At 38.6% G+C, this 13,026-nt stretch overlaps 1 protein-coding gene across 1 annotated transcript in view; it reads left to right on the top strand.

The window, feature by feature from the left end:
• Window positions 1-13,026, top strand: part of SYNM (synemin) — a 131,836-nt gene that overhangs the window by 69,803 nt on the left and 49,007 nt on the right. The window contains exon 3 of the mRNA XM_086958076.1: window positions 11,278-11,351. Coding sequence (XP_086814202.1) covers window positions 11,278-11,351 — 74 coding nt within the window. The remainder of the gene's footprint in view (window positions 1-11,277; window positions 11,352-13,026) is intronic.

Here is a 13,026-nt window from a genome sequence, read left to right as displayed (position 1 = left end):
ACGTCTAATTGCTACACTTTCCGCGGTGCCCCATTGGATCACAGCTTCCTGCCAACTAGCCAATGTCGAACTTCTAGGGGATTTCCATTTCATTGTAAGGGTCCTCAGCATGCAGGCTAAATCCAAAAATCTGTGTATTACTTTATGGGTTTTAGAGCGCCTGCGGAGCCCCACTAAATATTCTAAGACATTATCTTGTACTGTAATGTGTATGGCTTCCCCCAAGGAGTGGCAAACCCCTTTCCAGCAATCTTGTATGCGCGGGCAGGTTATTGTTATTGTTATTGTTAAAGGAGTTTTATAGCGCGCCTAATCACCTGCAGGCCTCTAAGCGCCAGGAAAGATGGCAGTAAACAATAACTTAGCTAGGTGGAAGTTGGATTATGCTGTGCTCGTGCTTTTTCTGAACAGGAATGTTTTTAGGCTCTTCCTGAATCGTAGTAGGTTCCCTTCCCGACGCAGTGCCTCCGGCAACCTGTTCCATAACTGAGGAACTAGCACTGAGAAGGCTCTCCCTCCCTTGGTCACTAGCCTGTAGCGGGGGCAGACCAGTAGTTGGGAGTCTGAGGATCGAAGAGTTCGCGTAGGGCAGTAAAGTTGCAGGCGATCCTTGATGTAGGTTGGGGCTTTTCCATAGATTGCCCTATGGGCCGTGCATAAGTTTTTAAATTCCACTCTCTCTTTAATGGGGAGCCAGTGCAAGCTTTGTAGTAGGGGAGAAGCTTTAGCTCTCCTCGGTAATCTGAAAATCAACCGGGCAGCGTCATTCATTATGACCTGGAGTCTCCTGGTCAGAGTTTTCGGTAAACCAAGGTACAGGGCATTCCCGTAATCAATTCTGGAGATGATGGTGGCCGCTACTATTGATCGCATCATGGATTGTGAGAGGACAGGAGTTAACTTCCGCAGTTGCCTAATGATATTCGTGCAACTTCCCACAACCGCAGAGATCTGAGGGGCCATTGACAGATCATCATCCAGTTTGATCCCCAAGCTCTTTACAGATGAGCTTGGTTTTGGAGCCGGGCCCAGCTCTGTAGGCCAATAGAGATCACACCAAGGTGAGGCAGTAGATGGAATCACTAGTACCCAGGTCCATAGCATATGGATAAAATCTGCCTCATCTGCCCTCCAGCGGGGGGCAACAGTGTTGGGCCTCCGAGAACATGCAGTGGATTCTATGAGGGGTTAAGTATGATCTGTGAACGACCATAGTTTGGATGAATTTCAGTTTTGCATTACGAGATACCCTCTGCGAGTGTTCAAGCATGGTCGCCCATTCTTTGTCTGTTAATTCCTTACGTCTATTTCCCATTTTGTTCTAAGAGCAGCGAGTGTGGGTGTGACATGCGCCTTGAATATTTTATTGATTTTATAATGAAAAGCAGTACAGAGAAAGTAGGAGGGAGAAGACAAAGATTAAATCTCCGTTATCTGACAGTTGCCCAAGTTATACAATAATGTGGCACTTACAGATACAGATGATAAAGGCATGAAATAACAATAGGCATGAATCCAGTACATAAGAAGTAACAGAAGCAGTTGCTACTTTGTAATCTAGATCAAATAGGACTGGGTGAAATGAACCAGGTGGAACTGTCAGATGGAATCTCTGACAGAATATCGACGGACAGAATATCGACCTACAGCAACATCGACGCTGGAATATCGAAGGCAAGTATATCGACACCCTATCTACAACCTGGTAAGTACAAAAATATCGAAATTGAAATATCGATGTTAAAAATATCGTAATTAAAAATATCGTTTTTTCTGTTAAAAAAAAGTAAAATAAAGTAAATAATACTTATAAATAAATTAAACATATTTAAACATATTTTATAATGTTTACAATTAATAAATAGTACATATTTAATAATAAAACCTTATTTAAAATTAAACATACAATATATAATATAGACTTACTTAATATTAATATTTATTAATTATTTTAATTAATTAAAAATTATTAACAACTACTATAAATTACAAATACATCAACACTCATAAAATAATAACATAAATACAAATAAATAATTATATTTAATAAATAAAAACATTTAAATATACTTGCAATTTTTTAAAAGTTAATTAAATACAACATTATCTAAAATAATAAAAAAATATTAAATACATAAATACATAAAAATAATATTTAAAGTCCCAAAAAAACTACATTAATCAAAACATTGAATAACGTAGAATGTAAAATTACTATTTTCACTCCACAAAATTAAACAGTAGGGAAAGCGTAAAATAGCATAGGGGTAAAAATTACTATTCCCACTCCAGAAAGTGCAACAGTAGGGAAAGCATTGGATAGCGTTAGGGTAAACATTACTATTCCAACTCCAGAGGGTGTAACAGTAGAGAAAGTGTTGGATAGCGTAAGGGTAAAAATTACTATTCCAACACCAGAGGGTGCAACAGTAGGGAAAGCGTTGGATAGCGTAGAGATAAAAATACTATTCCCACTCCAGAGGGTGCAACAGTAGGGAAAGCGTTGGATAGCGTAGGGGGAAAAATTACTATTCCCACTCCAGAGAGTGCAACAGTAGGGAAAACGTTGGATAGTGGGTGGGTAAAAATTACTATTCCCACTCCAGTGAGTGCAACAGTAGGGAAAGCGTTGGATAGCGTAAGGGTAAACATTACTATTCCAACTCCAGAGGGTGCAACAGTAGGGAAAGAGGTGGATAGAGTAAGGGTAAAAATTACTATTCCAACTCCAGAGGGTGCAACAGTAGGGAAATCGTTGGATAGCGTAGGGGGAAAAATTACTATTCCCACTCCAGAGAGTGCAACAGTAGGGAAAACGTTGGATAGCGGGTGGGTAAAAATTACTATTCCCACTCCAGTGAGTGCAACAGTAGGGAAAGCGTTGGATAGCGTATGGGTAAACATTACTATTCCAACTCCAGAGGGTGCGACAGTAGGGAAAGCGTTGGATAGCGTAGGGGTAAAAATTACTATTCCCACTTCAGAGAGTGCAACAGTAGGGAAAACGTTGGATAGCGGGTGGGTAAAAATGACTGTTCCCACTCCAGTGAGTGCAGCAGTAGGAAAAGCGTTGGATAGCGGGTGGGTAAAAATTACTATTCCAACTCCAGAGGGTGCAGCAGTAGGAAAAGCGTTGGATAGCGTAAGGGTAAAAATTACTATTCCAACTCCAGAGGGTGCAACAGTAGGGAAAGCGTTGGATAGGGTAACTCCAGAGGGTGCAACAGTAGGGAAAGCGTTGGATAGTGTAAGGGTAAAAATTACTATTCCAACTCCAGAGGGTGCAACAGTAGGGAAAGCGTTGGATAGCGTAGAGATAAAAATGCTATTCCCACTCCAGAGGGTGCAACAGTAAGGAAAGCGTTGGATAGCGGGTGGGTAAAAATTACTATTCCCACTCCAGAGAGTGCAACAGTAGGGAAAGCGATGGATAGCGTAGGGGGAAAAATTACTATTCCAACTCAAAAAGGTGCAACAGTAGGGAAAGCGTTTGATAGCGTAGAATTTAAATTTAACATACTTATTAAAATAATGTATAATTACATTTTAAAATACATCAACATCAATAACAAACAATTAATAATTATTAAAATCAATTACATTTGAATAATTAGCAATAAATTAACAACAAATACCAATAAATATTAATTATTAAATATTACTCACCAAATAATAAATATTAAAGAATAAAATATTTTTCATAACAAAAAAATATTATTTAAAATTAAATCACAATTAAAAATTATTAAACAATATACAAAATAATACTTTTTTAGAAAACATTGTTTACCAATTAATTACTATTTTTTTTTAAATAATAGAAATAATTACCAATTAAAAATATTAATTGCCAATAAGATAAATAAATTATCAATTAAAATAATTAATTGCCAATTAATAATTAATTAAAAATACATGAATTATCCATAAACAAAATGTATAAATGATTAATTAATTACAATTAAATTACTTCCAACCCAATTCCCCTATAAACCTACAACCCACTACATAAATAGAAACAAAAAATTATACAAATTAATTTATAATTCCTAACAATTAATAATTAATTTAGTGTATTTGAATTACTTCCCACCCTATTCCCCTATAAACCCACAACCCGCTCCGGTACTAAAACATAAAATGTACTTAAAATTAACATTAATTACCAATTAAATAATGAACTTATCACATAAAATAATTAATTGCCAATTAATAATTAATTTTAAAAAAATGATCCATTAAAAAAATCATTAATTAATTAATTACAATTAAATTACTTCCCACCGAATTCCCCTATAAACCACAACCCGCCTCAGAAATAAAATCATAAATTAATTAAAATTAATTCATAATTCCTAAAATTTAATAATTAATTTAGTATATTTAAATTACTTCCCGCCCTATTCCCCTATAAACCCACAACCCGCTCTGGTACTAAAACATAAAGTTTACTTAAAAATAAAATTAATAATATATAAAATTAATACACATATAATTTTTAAAAATTTAAATACTCAACAAAAACATATTACACATACATAATTAAAAACAAAAATAATACAAATATCGATATTAGTAACATCAAAATTAGTTACATCGATATATATGCTATTGATATTACTAACTTCGATATTACTTACATCGATATAAATAAATTCGATATTACTTACCTTAGGGTCGATATTCTGTCCAACGATATTCTTGACATCGAAATTCTGTACCTTCGATATTTCCAACTCGATATTTTGGTAAGTCGAAATTTCAAACTCGATATTTTGACTGTGTACCGTCAGATGTATACCTTCTACAAATGTACCAATGATGCAGTAAATGAAAAAGAGAGAAAGAAGGAAAGAAGGAAAGAAAGGGGAGTGGTAGGGAGAAGTAGGGCAGGAAGGAGGGGGAGTCATGTGATACTATGTGCACAGAGGCTCCTCAAGAGTCGAATATGCTAAGAAGAGTAAGAATTAGTACAAATAGTGCTGAGTGGGTGCTTTAAATATGGGGCCTTCTCAGCAAACGTAACTGCTGGAAAGTGAATTGTGCTGGCAGCTCCCTTCACAGCAGTGAGACCCCTGCCAGGGAGGCAGGCATCTCTGAATTCAACGGGCTGCCCTGGACGTGCCAGAGGTGCTGGGGTTTTGTCGTCAGGTGCTCAGAGCATTTCTGTATTTTTCCCTGAGCACTGCCATCAAGGGAATTAAGGATGGGACCAAGAGCAGGGCTCAGTTCCTAAGGGAGTATCCTTACAAAGAAACAGCACAACGACACCTGGGAGGGAATTCCCTTTGAATAGATAGAGCAAAGCATGTGAACATCTTTTATACTTTGTGATGGGTGACCATTTCCCTGCTGGCTGCAAATACTGTTCAGGGCCCTCAGCCTGCTGCCCCTGAAATCACTATCCAGAGCCCTATCCTGAGCCTTGTAGATATTGGCTTTCTAATTGCCTAACAACACTGAATGCTTCAATTCCCCAGTCTCCGGATGACCCCAGACCTGCAAGAGACAAGTAGTAGAGGGCCCTGCTACAAGGTAAATACGACCTGAAGGCAAGGTACACTAGGCAGCAAATAGGTTCGCATGTATGCACGTTCACCTGGGTGTACAGACATATTTATGCAGTGGCATAGCCAATGTGTCATGGGTCTTAGTGCAAGAAAGGGAATTGGATCCCTGACTGCTGTTTGAATTGCAAAATACAGTAATAATCAGGGTTCAGTGGTCCCTCAGACCTCTAGGCCCGGTGCCATTGAACCTGCTGTGCCATTGGAAGCCACACCCTTGTATATATGTACCTATGTGTGTGCACCCATGTGTATGTGAATACACGTATGTCTATGTGTGTTTCTCTCATTGTGTATATGTGTCTTTGCATTCACCTGTACATATTTTTTTTTCTGGAGTTTTATATAGCGCAAACTTGACCCGAAGGTATCGGGTATCGGGTATCGGAGCGCTTTCCATAGCACCAGTTGCGTTGAATGAGGACGCATTCATTTTTTTGTTAGGCACGGGGAGATTAAGTGATTTGCCCAGAATCACAGGATGTTCAGCTTAGTTGCTGAGACTCGAACCCAGTTCCCCAGATTCAAAGTCGACCGCCCTAGCCGTTAGGCCAATTCCTCTCCCCAATGTATCAATCCTCTGTGTGTGTGAGAGTGCCTGGGCCTGTGATGCCCATTCCTGCATGTAGTATGAACCGTTGGCTTCTGGTGGGAACCCTTGGAGTTTTAGTTTTGAAGCTTGTGGACATTTCTGGTTTAAGCTGGGCATCCTAGACTTCTGAGCGGAATCCCTGGTATATGTTGGGCATTCCTGGCATGCAGTGTGTACGTCTGGCAACTATTAGGCATACCTAGCAAGGCATGGGATTTCCAATATGTTTGGTATCATTGGCATATGGTAGACATCCTGTTCATATTTTGGGAACCCTGGCATCTCGGTGGCATCTTTGGAAAATCTTCTTCATCAATGGTAAGCATCTCTGGCATGTAGATGTCATGCCTATTTTAGTTTGGATAAGCTTGCCTTTGTTGGGCATCTGCGGCATATGATGGCCACACATCTGCATGTGCGGCAGTACATGGCAAGAGAAGCAATGCATCTTGAATATTTAACAAGGACCCCCTGAGGATTCGGATACAGCAAAGTTCCTAGGCCAGGGAAAAAGAACCAATTGACAAAAAACAACCTAGGCAACCTATAGAATATAATCACAGACAAATGGCTACATGAGGTTAAGAAAATGTATATTGCTTTATTCTCAGATTATATATTAAAAAAATTCATAACATATAGTACAATCGACAATGGACATGAATTAAAATTTACTCTCACATAAGTAAAGGTTGAACAAATTTATACATTAGTGGCAAAAGAATTTATACGAATTCTTGAATTAAAAAGGAAAAACATAGAAAAGTGGCCGATAGGATCTCTACGCGCGTTTCGGCGAACCAGCGCCTTCTTCTGGAGTAGCCACACAAAGCTCTAGAACAAAATATTTTTAAAAAAAGAACAACATTGCATTAATAATACATCTTTAAAACTGTATGTAAAAAAACATGTAGCAATCTACATCTTAACACTGTAGCCAACAAGTCTTGTATCTAGATAATCTAATATATATCTTTTCATTTCCTGGCGTGAGTCATGAGTCCAATCAGACACAGATCTTTATTTAAAGCACAATTGAAATGGATTAGTACAAGAGTACAAAGATATTCATGGGATATAGTGCTTTCCTGATACTAGTTAATTCAAAAAAGCTTAAAGCCAGAGGCTCAAAATGGAAATGCATGGTATATAGACCTAACAACTTTATTGTCAGCGGACACCTAGATTTAATGACTATTGGTGTTCCTATTCTATTTTTAACATCGCTCGTATAGTTCAGATGTATAGCTCACTCTTTCAAGCGATGTTATATACTAGATATTATATAAGGTGATCATAAAAAGTTGGTACTCACAAGTAATTTTCAAGTTTTACATTGATGATTATTGAGACGTCTAACTGATGTTTTTTTGGATATTTTCCAACCAATAGGTCTTTTCTTGATGCTATTGTTACAAAAAAAGGGGGGAGGACATAGATAGCATTCTTTTTTAGTTTATTTTTTGTCAAGAGAAGCAATGCATGCACTTGTGAAGATGAACCTAGAGAACCAAAAACTATTCATGGTGCATGACTGTGGGTCATCGGCAGAGCTGGGGAAAGCAATATCTGTGCTTCGGTGTCTGTAGCACAGGAGAGAGAACCTGGCGCATATAAAAAGCTGATATTAAGTGGTCTCGTAGTGGTGAAGCGGGATATAGTTTGCTACTGGGCTCCAATGTTGTGACAGTGGAGACGGGGCATGGACATGAATATGATGGTGGAAAAAGTAACATACACCAACAGATGCTGCTCTCGAAAGCTCCGTAAGATTTGGGGCAGTTGGTCTCAGTATCACTCATTGGAAGTACCGTATGATGATGGGGGTCGGAGCCAGGACATGCTCTAATGGGTGTGGATGTGAGGTGGTTCAATGTATTTGTGCACGGGACTTACTGCTTTTGTTTAGTTCTGCATATGTATTGCCTGATGGCTGTCTGGGGAGAAGGTGGTTGGGGGCGGGGGGGCTGTTGTTTAGGCTTCTCGTTACTTCTGTATTAGTGCTGGAGCTAAACTCCAACATCCTGTAAGATGCTTATTTGTATTATTGATGCGCTGTCTGGAAAAAAAATATATATATCCCCCCGACAAAAAAAAGAAGCTGATATTATGGGTTAAAATCATGTTTTTAACCACTATGTATACTGGTTTTTGAGTTAGAAGTAGTTTATTTTTTTAGAAAATAATATTTTGTTTAGGTAAAAAGGAATGTACTGGCCAAAAATGGAAAGCTATGTTGATGGCAAAATGATGTTCTAAGAATGGCAGGCTTATGAGAACGCCAGTAAGACGTTTCTGCTATCAGCCAGTAAACTAAGGGATGGCTCTGCTGTCCGAAGCTTGAGTCTGTGTCATTTAGGTACATATCATATTTTCAGACTTCTCCTTCCCAGTAGATTCTAAGCCATTCTGTATGGTTTATGATCTGCATGTAAGAGGCAGGGAAAAACAAGCATTGGCAAAACCAACCTGTCTCACTGAGGGTAAAGAAAGGGATATTTAGTTTGGATTGGTGATGGAGTTGATCTTTCTAGGTAACAGTAATTGGTGTCTTGCAATAACTCACATTTACACATTATCTTAGAAACATTGTTATTTATTGGAGCAAAAGCACAAGCACATGCTTCCACAGAGGATGCTCTGTGGGAACTGTGTCACTGAGAAATGCGCACACATAGTACCAATGCAGTGCAAACAGGCAGCCACGTTTCCTTCAGAATCATTTTTCAAAATATTTGAGAACTTTCTCACAAAGTTAATATGAAAATGCTTAATTTTAAGCATTGTAAAAATCGCAAAGTAGTTTTAGGAAAACATGCTTAAGTGCTGGGGATTGAGCATGTGGCCTCTGTATAAGACAATCATATACTCTACAGCTACACTAAAGATACACTGTTAGTTTAAGCGCCTCACAGGATGTACCCAAAGCCAAAACAGAGTCAGCATACTAGAGCTGCTCGGTGCTGATAGACCTGCTCCCAACGGGAGAAGGAAGGTGCAGTGGTGGTAGCATGACGGGTCAGTCGGAGCATCTGCAGGTACATTGTTTGCAGTTTTGTTAGGGAACAACAGCACACTAATGTAAAAAAATGAAAAACGCAATTGGCTTTTACAATGCTGGGCTAGCTGGGTTAAGTACGGAAGATTATTTTCTATATTTTCATGATAGCCAACGAGTTGTATGATCATGTCTTTGAGCCGCCACTTTGCATAATGCGACATGATCTTACAATGCACGTCATACAATGCGGTGGCTATTTTCAAACTAAAGAAAACATTGTTTTCTACACGTTGTAGGTGTAACAAGACAACACATCACCCGTTGTGTCTTGCAATGCAGCAACCACCTTGAACGTATTGAAAAGAATGTTATCTATAATTTTAACATTGCCTTCATCACCATTGGCATAGTCAATGATGATGGATTTAAAAGCCTCTGGCATTGATTGGCAAGGCCAATGGTGACTACCATTAGAAGACGATGGAGATAGCGGATATCTGGAACAGCAGTAATGGAGAAAAGAGGGGAGCGGCAGGGGAGAATATTATTCAGAAGACGACGGAGTGAGTGGGGATCAGAAGCAACAGGAGAAAGACAGGTTGTGGATAGAAATATATTCAGATAACTAAGCAAGTGGGAATCTTGAGCAATCAGAAGGAAGCAACTAAGAAAAAGGGTTGGAAGAGGACAATAGCCCATGTACATAGAGGCTAACAGACAAACAATATGTAAAAGCTGGGCAGAGAAATACATAGTCCCCTAACATCAGCTGTGTAAGGAACCAACACAGTCAAACAAAAAGCAGAATTGTGAGGAAAGCAGCGATTCCAAAGCAGAACATTGACATAAACAATAATGCGATCCAATGAAAGAGCCTAAAGTACTTTGGAAAGTATGTAATACAATGCTGACTGCAGGACACTGCAAAAATGGGATGTAGAAGTTTTACTTTCCTGTAAGATATGTGGCTTTTGGACAAACTCCAATGGAATTTAATCCGCAGCCAGCACCATTTTCAAGTTATTTTTAGGTCGAGCCTGGGCAGCGCATTCGCTGCTCTGCGAGGCATGCTGTATTGGAGAATGGACTTGAAGCTCCGCCCTCTCCCCGCCCATATTTGTCATTGGCTTTTGTCATTGTCCTTCGTAAATGCTGGCTTCTGAGTCGTTAATAGGCTTGTTCGTCTATCCTTAGTACTGCATTGTCTTCATTTGTAACCTCCCAAGAGGACTGGCCCTTTTACTTCGGTTGTTACACAGTACGTCTTACTTAGTCTGTAAGCACAATTTTCTTTAATGAGTTTCTCTTACTGCAGGCACCACATGCTTTCCTGCAACATTCAGTGTGCCACGCGCACTTTCACGAGACGCTTTTACAAAAAAAGCATTTGTTTGTCAGCTTGACAAATAAATGCTTTTTTGGGAAAAAGCGCCCCACACCGCACTTTCACTTTAATAGTGGCCGCGGATCTTTCTTTAGACACGGCTCAAGTAAAGAAAGGGGTGTGGCCTATATTAACGTGAAAGCGCCGCATGGGACACTTGTAAACAAGAAAAGCATTTGCAATGCGATAGGTCTTGCATTTTAGAAATGTTTACCTATTAGTATTGTAAATGAAAATGCATTTTATTATTGCAGGTTTTTTAAACACATAAATAAAAGGCATTGTCATTGACAATGCCAATAGCTCAAAATCTTGCAATTGCGAGACCTATTGTATTGCTAATGCTTATTCAAACTTTCTTTCGAGGGAGAATCAACAAACACTGGTAAAGCCAGCCTCAGTTTGTGAAATGATGGAATAATTCAAGAGGAACCTGGGGTTTTGTATCCGATTTCGATTTGAATTGTGCTGTAAAGTGTACCACTTGTCTTTATGTTTTCCCTAAATTATATTTCTATTGAGCGTCAATCGCCCAAATATAGATGCTTGAAAATTCACAATAATGTATTATGTTCAGTAGACCTGAGGAAAGCAGCAAGATTTTATCATGTTGAAGAAAAAAGTAGAATTTAATGCACATTGTTAATTCTGAAAAAAGGGCAATTATTTTATGTTAGGCTTGATATTTCTCTTGTTAAATGTGCTTGTTAAACGTGCATTTATTTTGTGACAGGGCTTTGCTGGAAGGTGAAACTAACAAAGGGATGTTCACATGGACCGAAGAACAAATAAGGAAAATACCCCAAGGTACAATTATTATTTATATATCACCCAGGAGTAGAGCATTTTTTGATTAGTTTTAATCGCATCATTGATAGGATCAGTTTTAAATTCCATCAAAAATGTGAACTTAATATGGTACTGTTACTACTTGATTTGAGACAAAATTAATCAAATCGTTTTTAAAAGTATGAGAGAAAGAAAAAATGTGAAAAAATCTTATTCTGTGTAAACATAGAAAACTTTCGATAACTAATAATCAGCTGTGTTTTATATGGGGAAATAAGTAAAGCACCGACAAAATGTAATGTAAGCATAAAGTTTTGGGAATGTAACCTATTGTCAGGGAGTGATTTTGGCAATGAGCTGTTGAGTTGTTTGTATTATTTTATTTGGAAAGAATACACCCTTAAGTGAATATTTTCAATTCAGCCAGAGTCAGTCGACCAAGGGCTATCCTTTGTGAACAATAAACATGGCAGTATTATTTGTCATCCAGAAAAAAGAGTTTATGTTTGATAGCAATGCTAAAATGTTTAATAGCTATGCTAAGGCCAGTGGACCTAGCCCCTGGATTTGTGAACAAAGAGCTTTCTACGATCCACAATGTTTTAGACAGGGATTGGTTCACCTTGCACAATTTAGCGGTGCTGACTTAAAAGACCAGGAAGGTGTAAAAGAATGGGGCAATGCCGCTGGATTGATCATCTGTGAACTTCACCAAAGCTTTGGATAAGGGCCACAGGGTGCATTGTGGGCAAGTTAGGTGCATGTGTTAATCCTCCCTCCCTCATTAGCCCTGACAATTGTTACTGCACATTGAACATTGACAGTGGTTTGTCGAGATAAGTTGTGAAATGCTACACATTTTGAAGCATTGTTGTGTGTTGGATTTCTGCCGCCTACCTATTCAATCTACATATTTTCGATATGGATGAGATCACATATGACACCATCCTCTCCTCCCCCACGACCCTCCTTCAATCATACCAATAAGCATATCTCAGATTGTATTCAACCAGTGGCGGCTTGTGCAGGTAAGCGTGGTGAGGCGGGGGTGAGGGGTGAAAGTGACAAACAACCAGATAGGGAATGTTAAATAAATAAAGCCACTTACATTGCGCTCAACGCATTTCCAAGTTGGCAATGCGGCAACAGCATGGTAAATGGTTTTATTTATTTATTTACATTCCCTCTTTTGCAATGGCGGTATTGCAACAATTCTGGTTAAATTTCTGTACTAAACCGGGCGTATGTTAACGTGTCCCGCAAATCCGGATTAGCGGGACATGCTATCATACGCCTGGTTTAATACAGCTTTACTATTTATACATTTGCAGAAACACGGCTTCTCAGCCTCAACTTACTTCGACAAGCGTTATTGACTTCCTACTATTTACAAGATTACGTATCTGTATATGAAAATTGGATTTACTGAAAAATAACATTATCCAACACGCACCGTTTGCGTAGTATTACAAATCAGGAAAAGTGTTCCGAAGTTGAATACTAGAAATATAACCAGAATTGTTGGACTACTGCCATTGTTGTCGGTTGTCCTGAATAACCAAGGGAACCAAACAAACTTCCCACTATCTCTACCATTGTATTATCAAGCCTTGAAAAAGTCATCTAGACGACCAAACACGTACTGGCTGTCTTCAACAACACTTCATACTTCGTGTCAACACAACCAAGATCA

Source organism: Lissotriton vulgaris, chromosome 2_1 (assembly GCF_964263255.1).
Source record: "Lissotriton vulgaris chromosome 2_1, aLisVul1.2, whole genome shotgun sequence".
NCBI lineage: Eukaryota > Metazoa > Chordata > Amphibia > Caudata > Salamandridae > Lissotriton > Lissotriton vulgaris.
The sequence above is the reverse complement of the archived record's forward strand: the minus strand, read 5'-3'. Positions and strand labels throughout refer to the sequence as shown.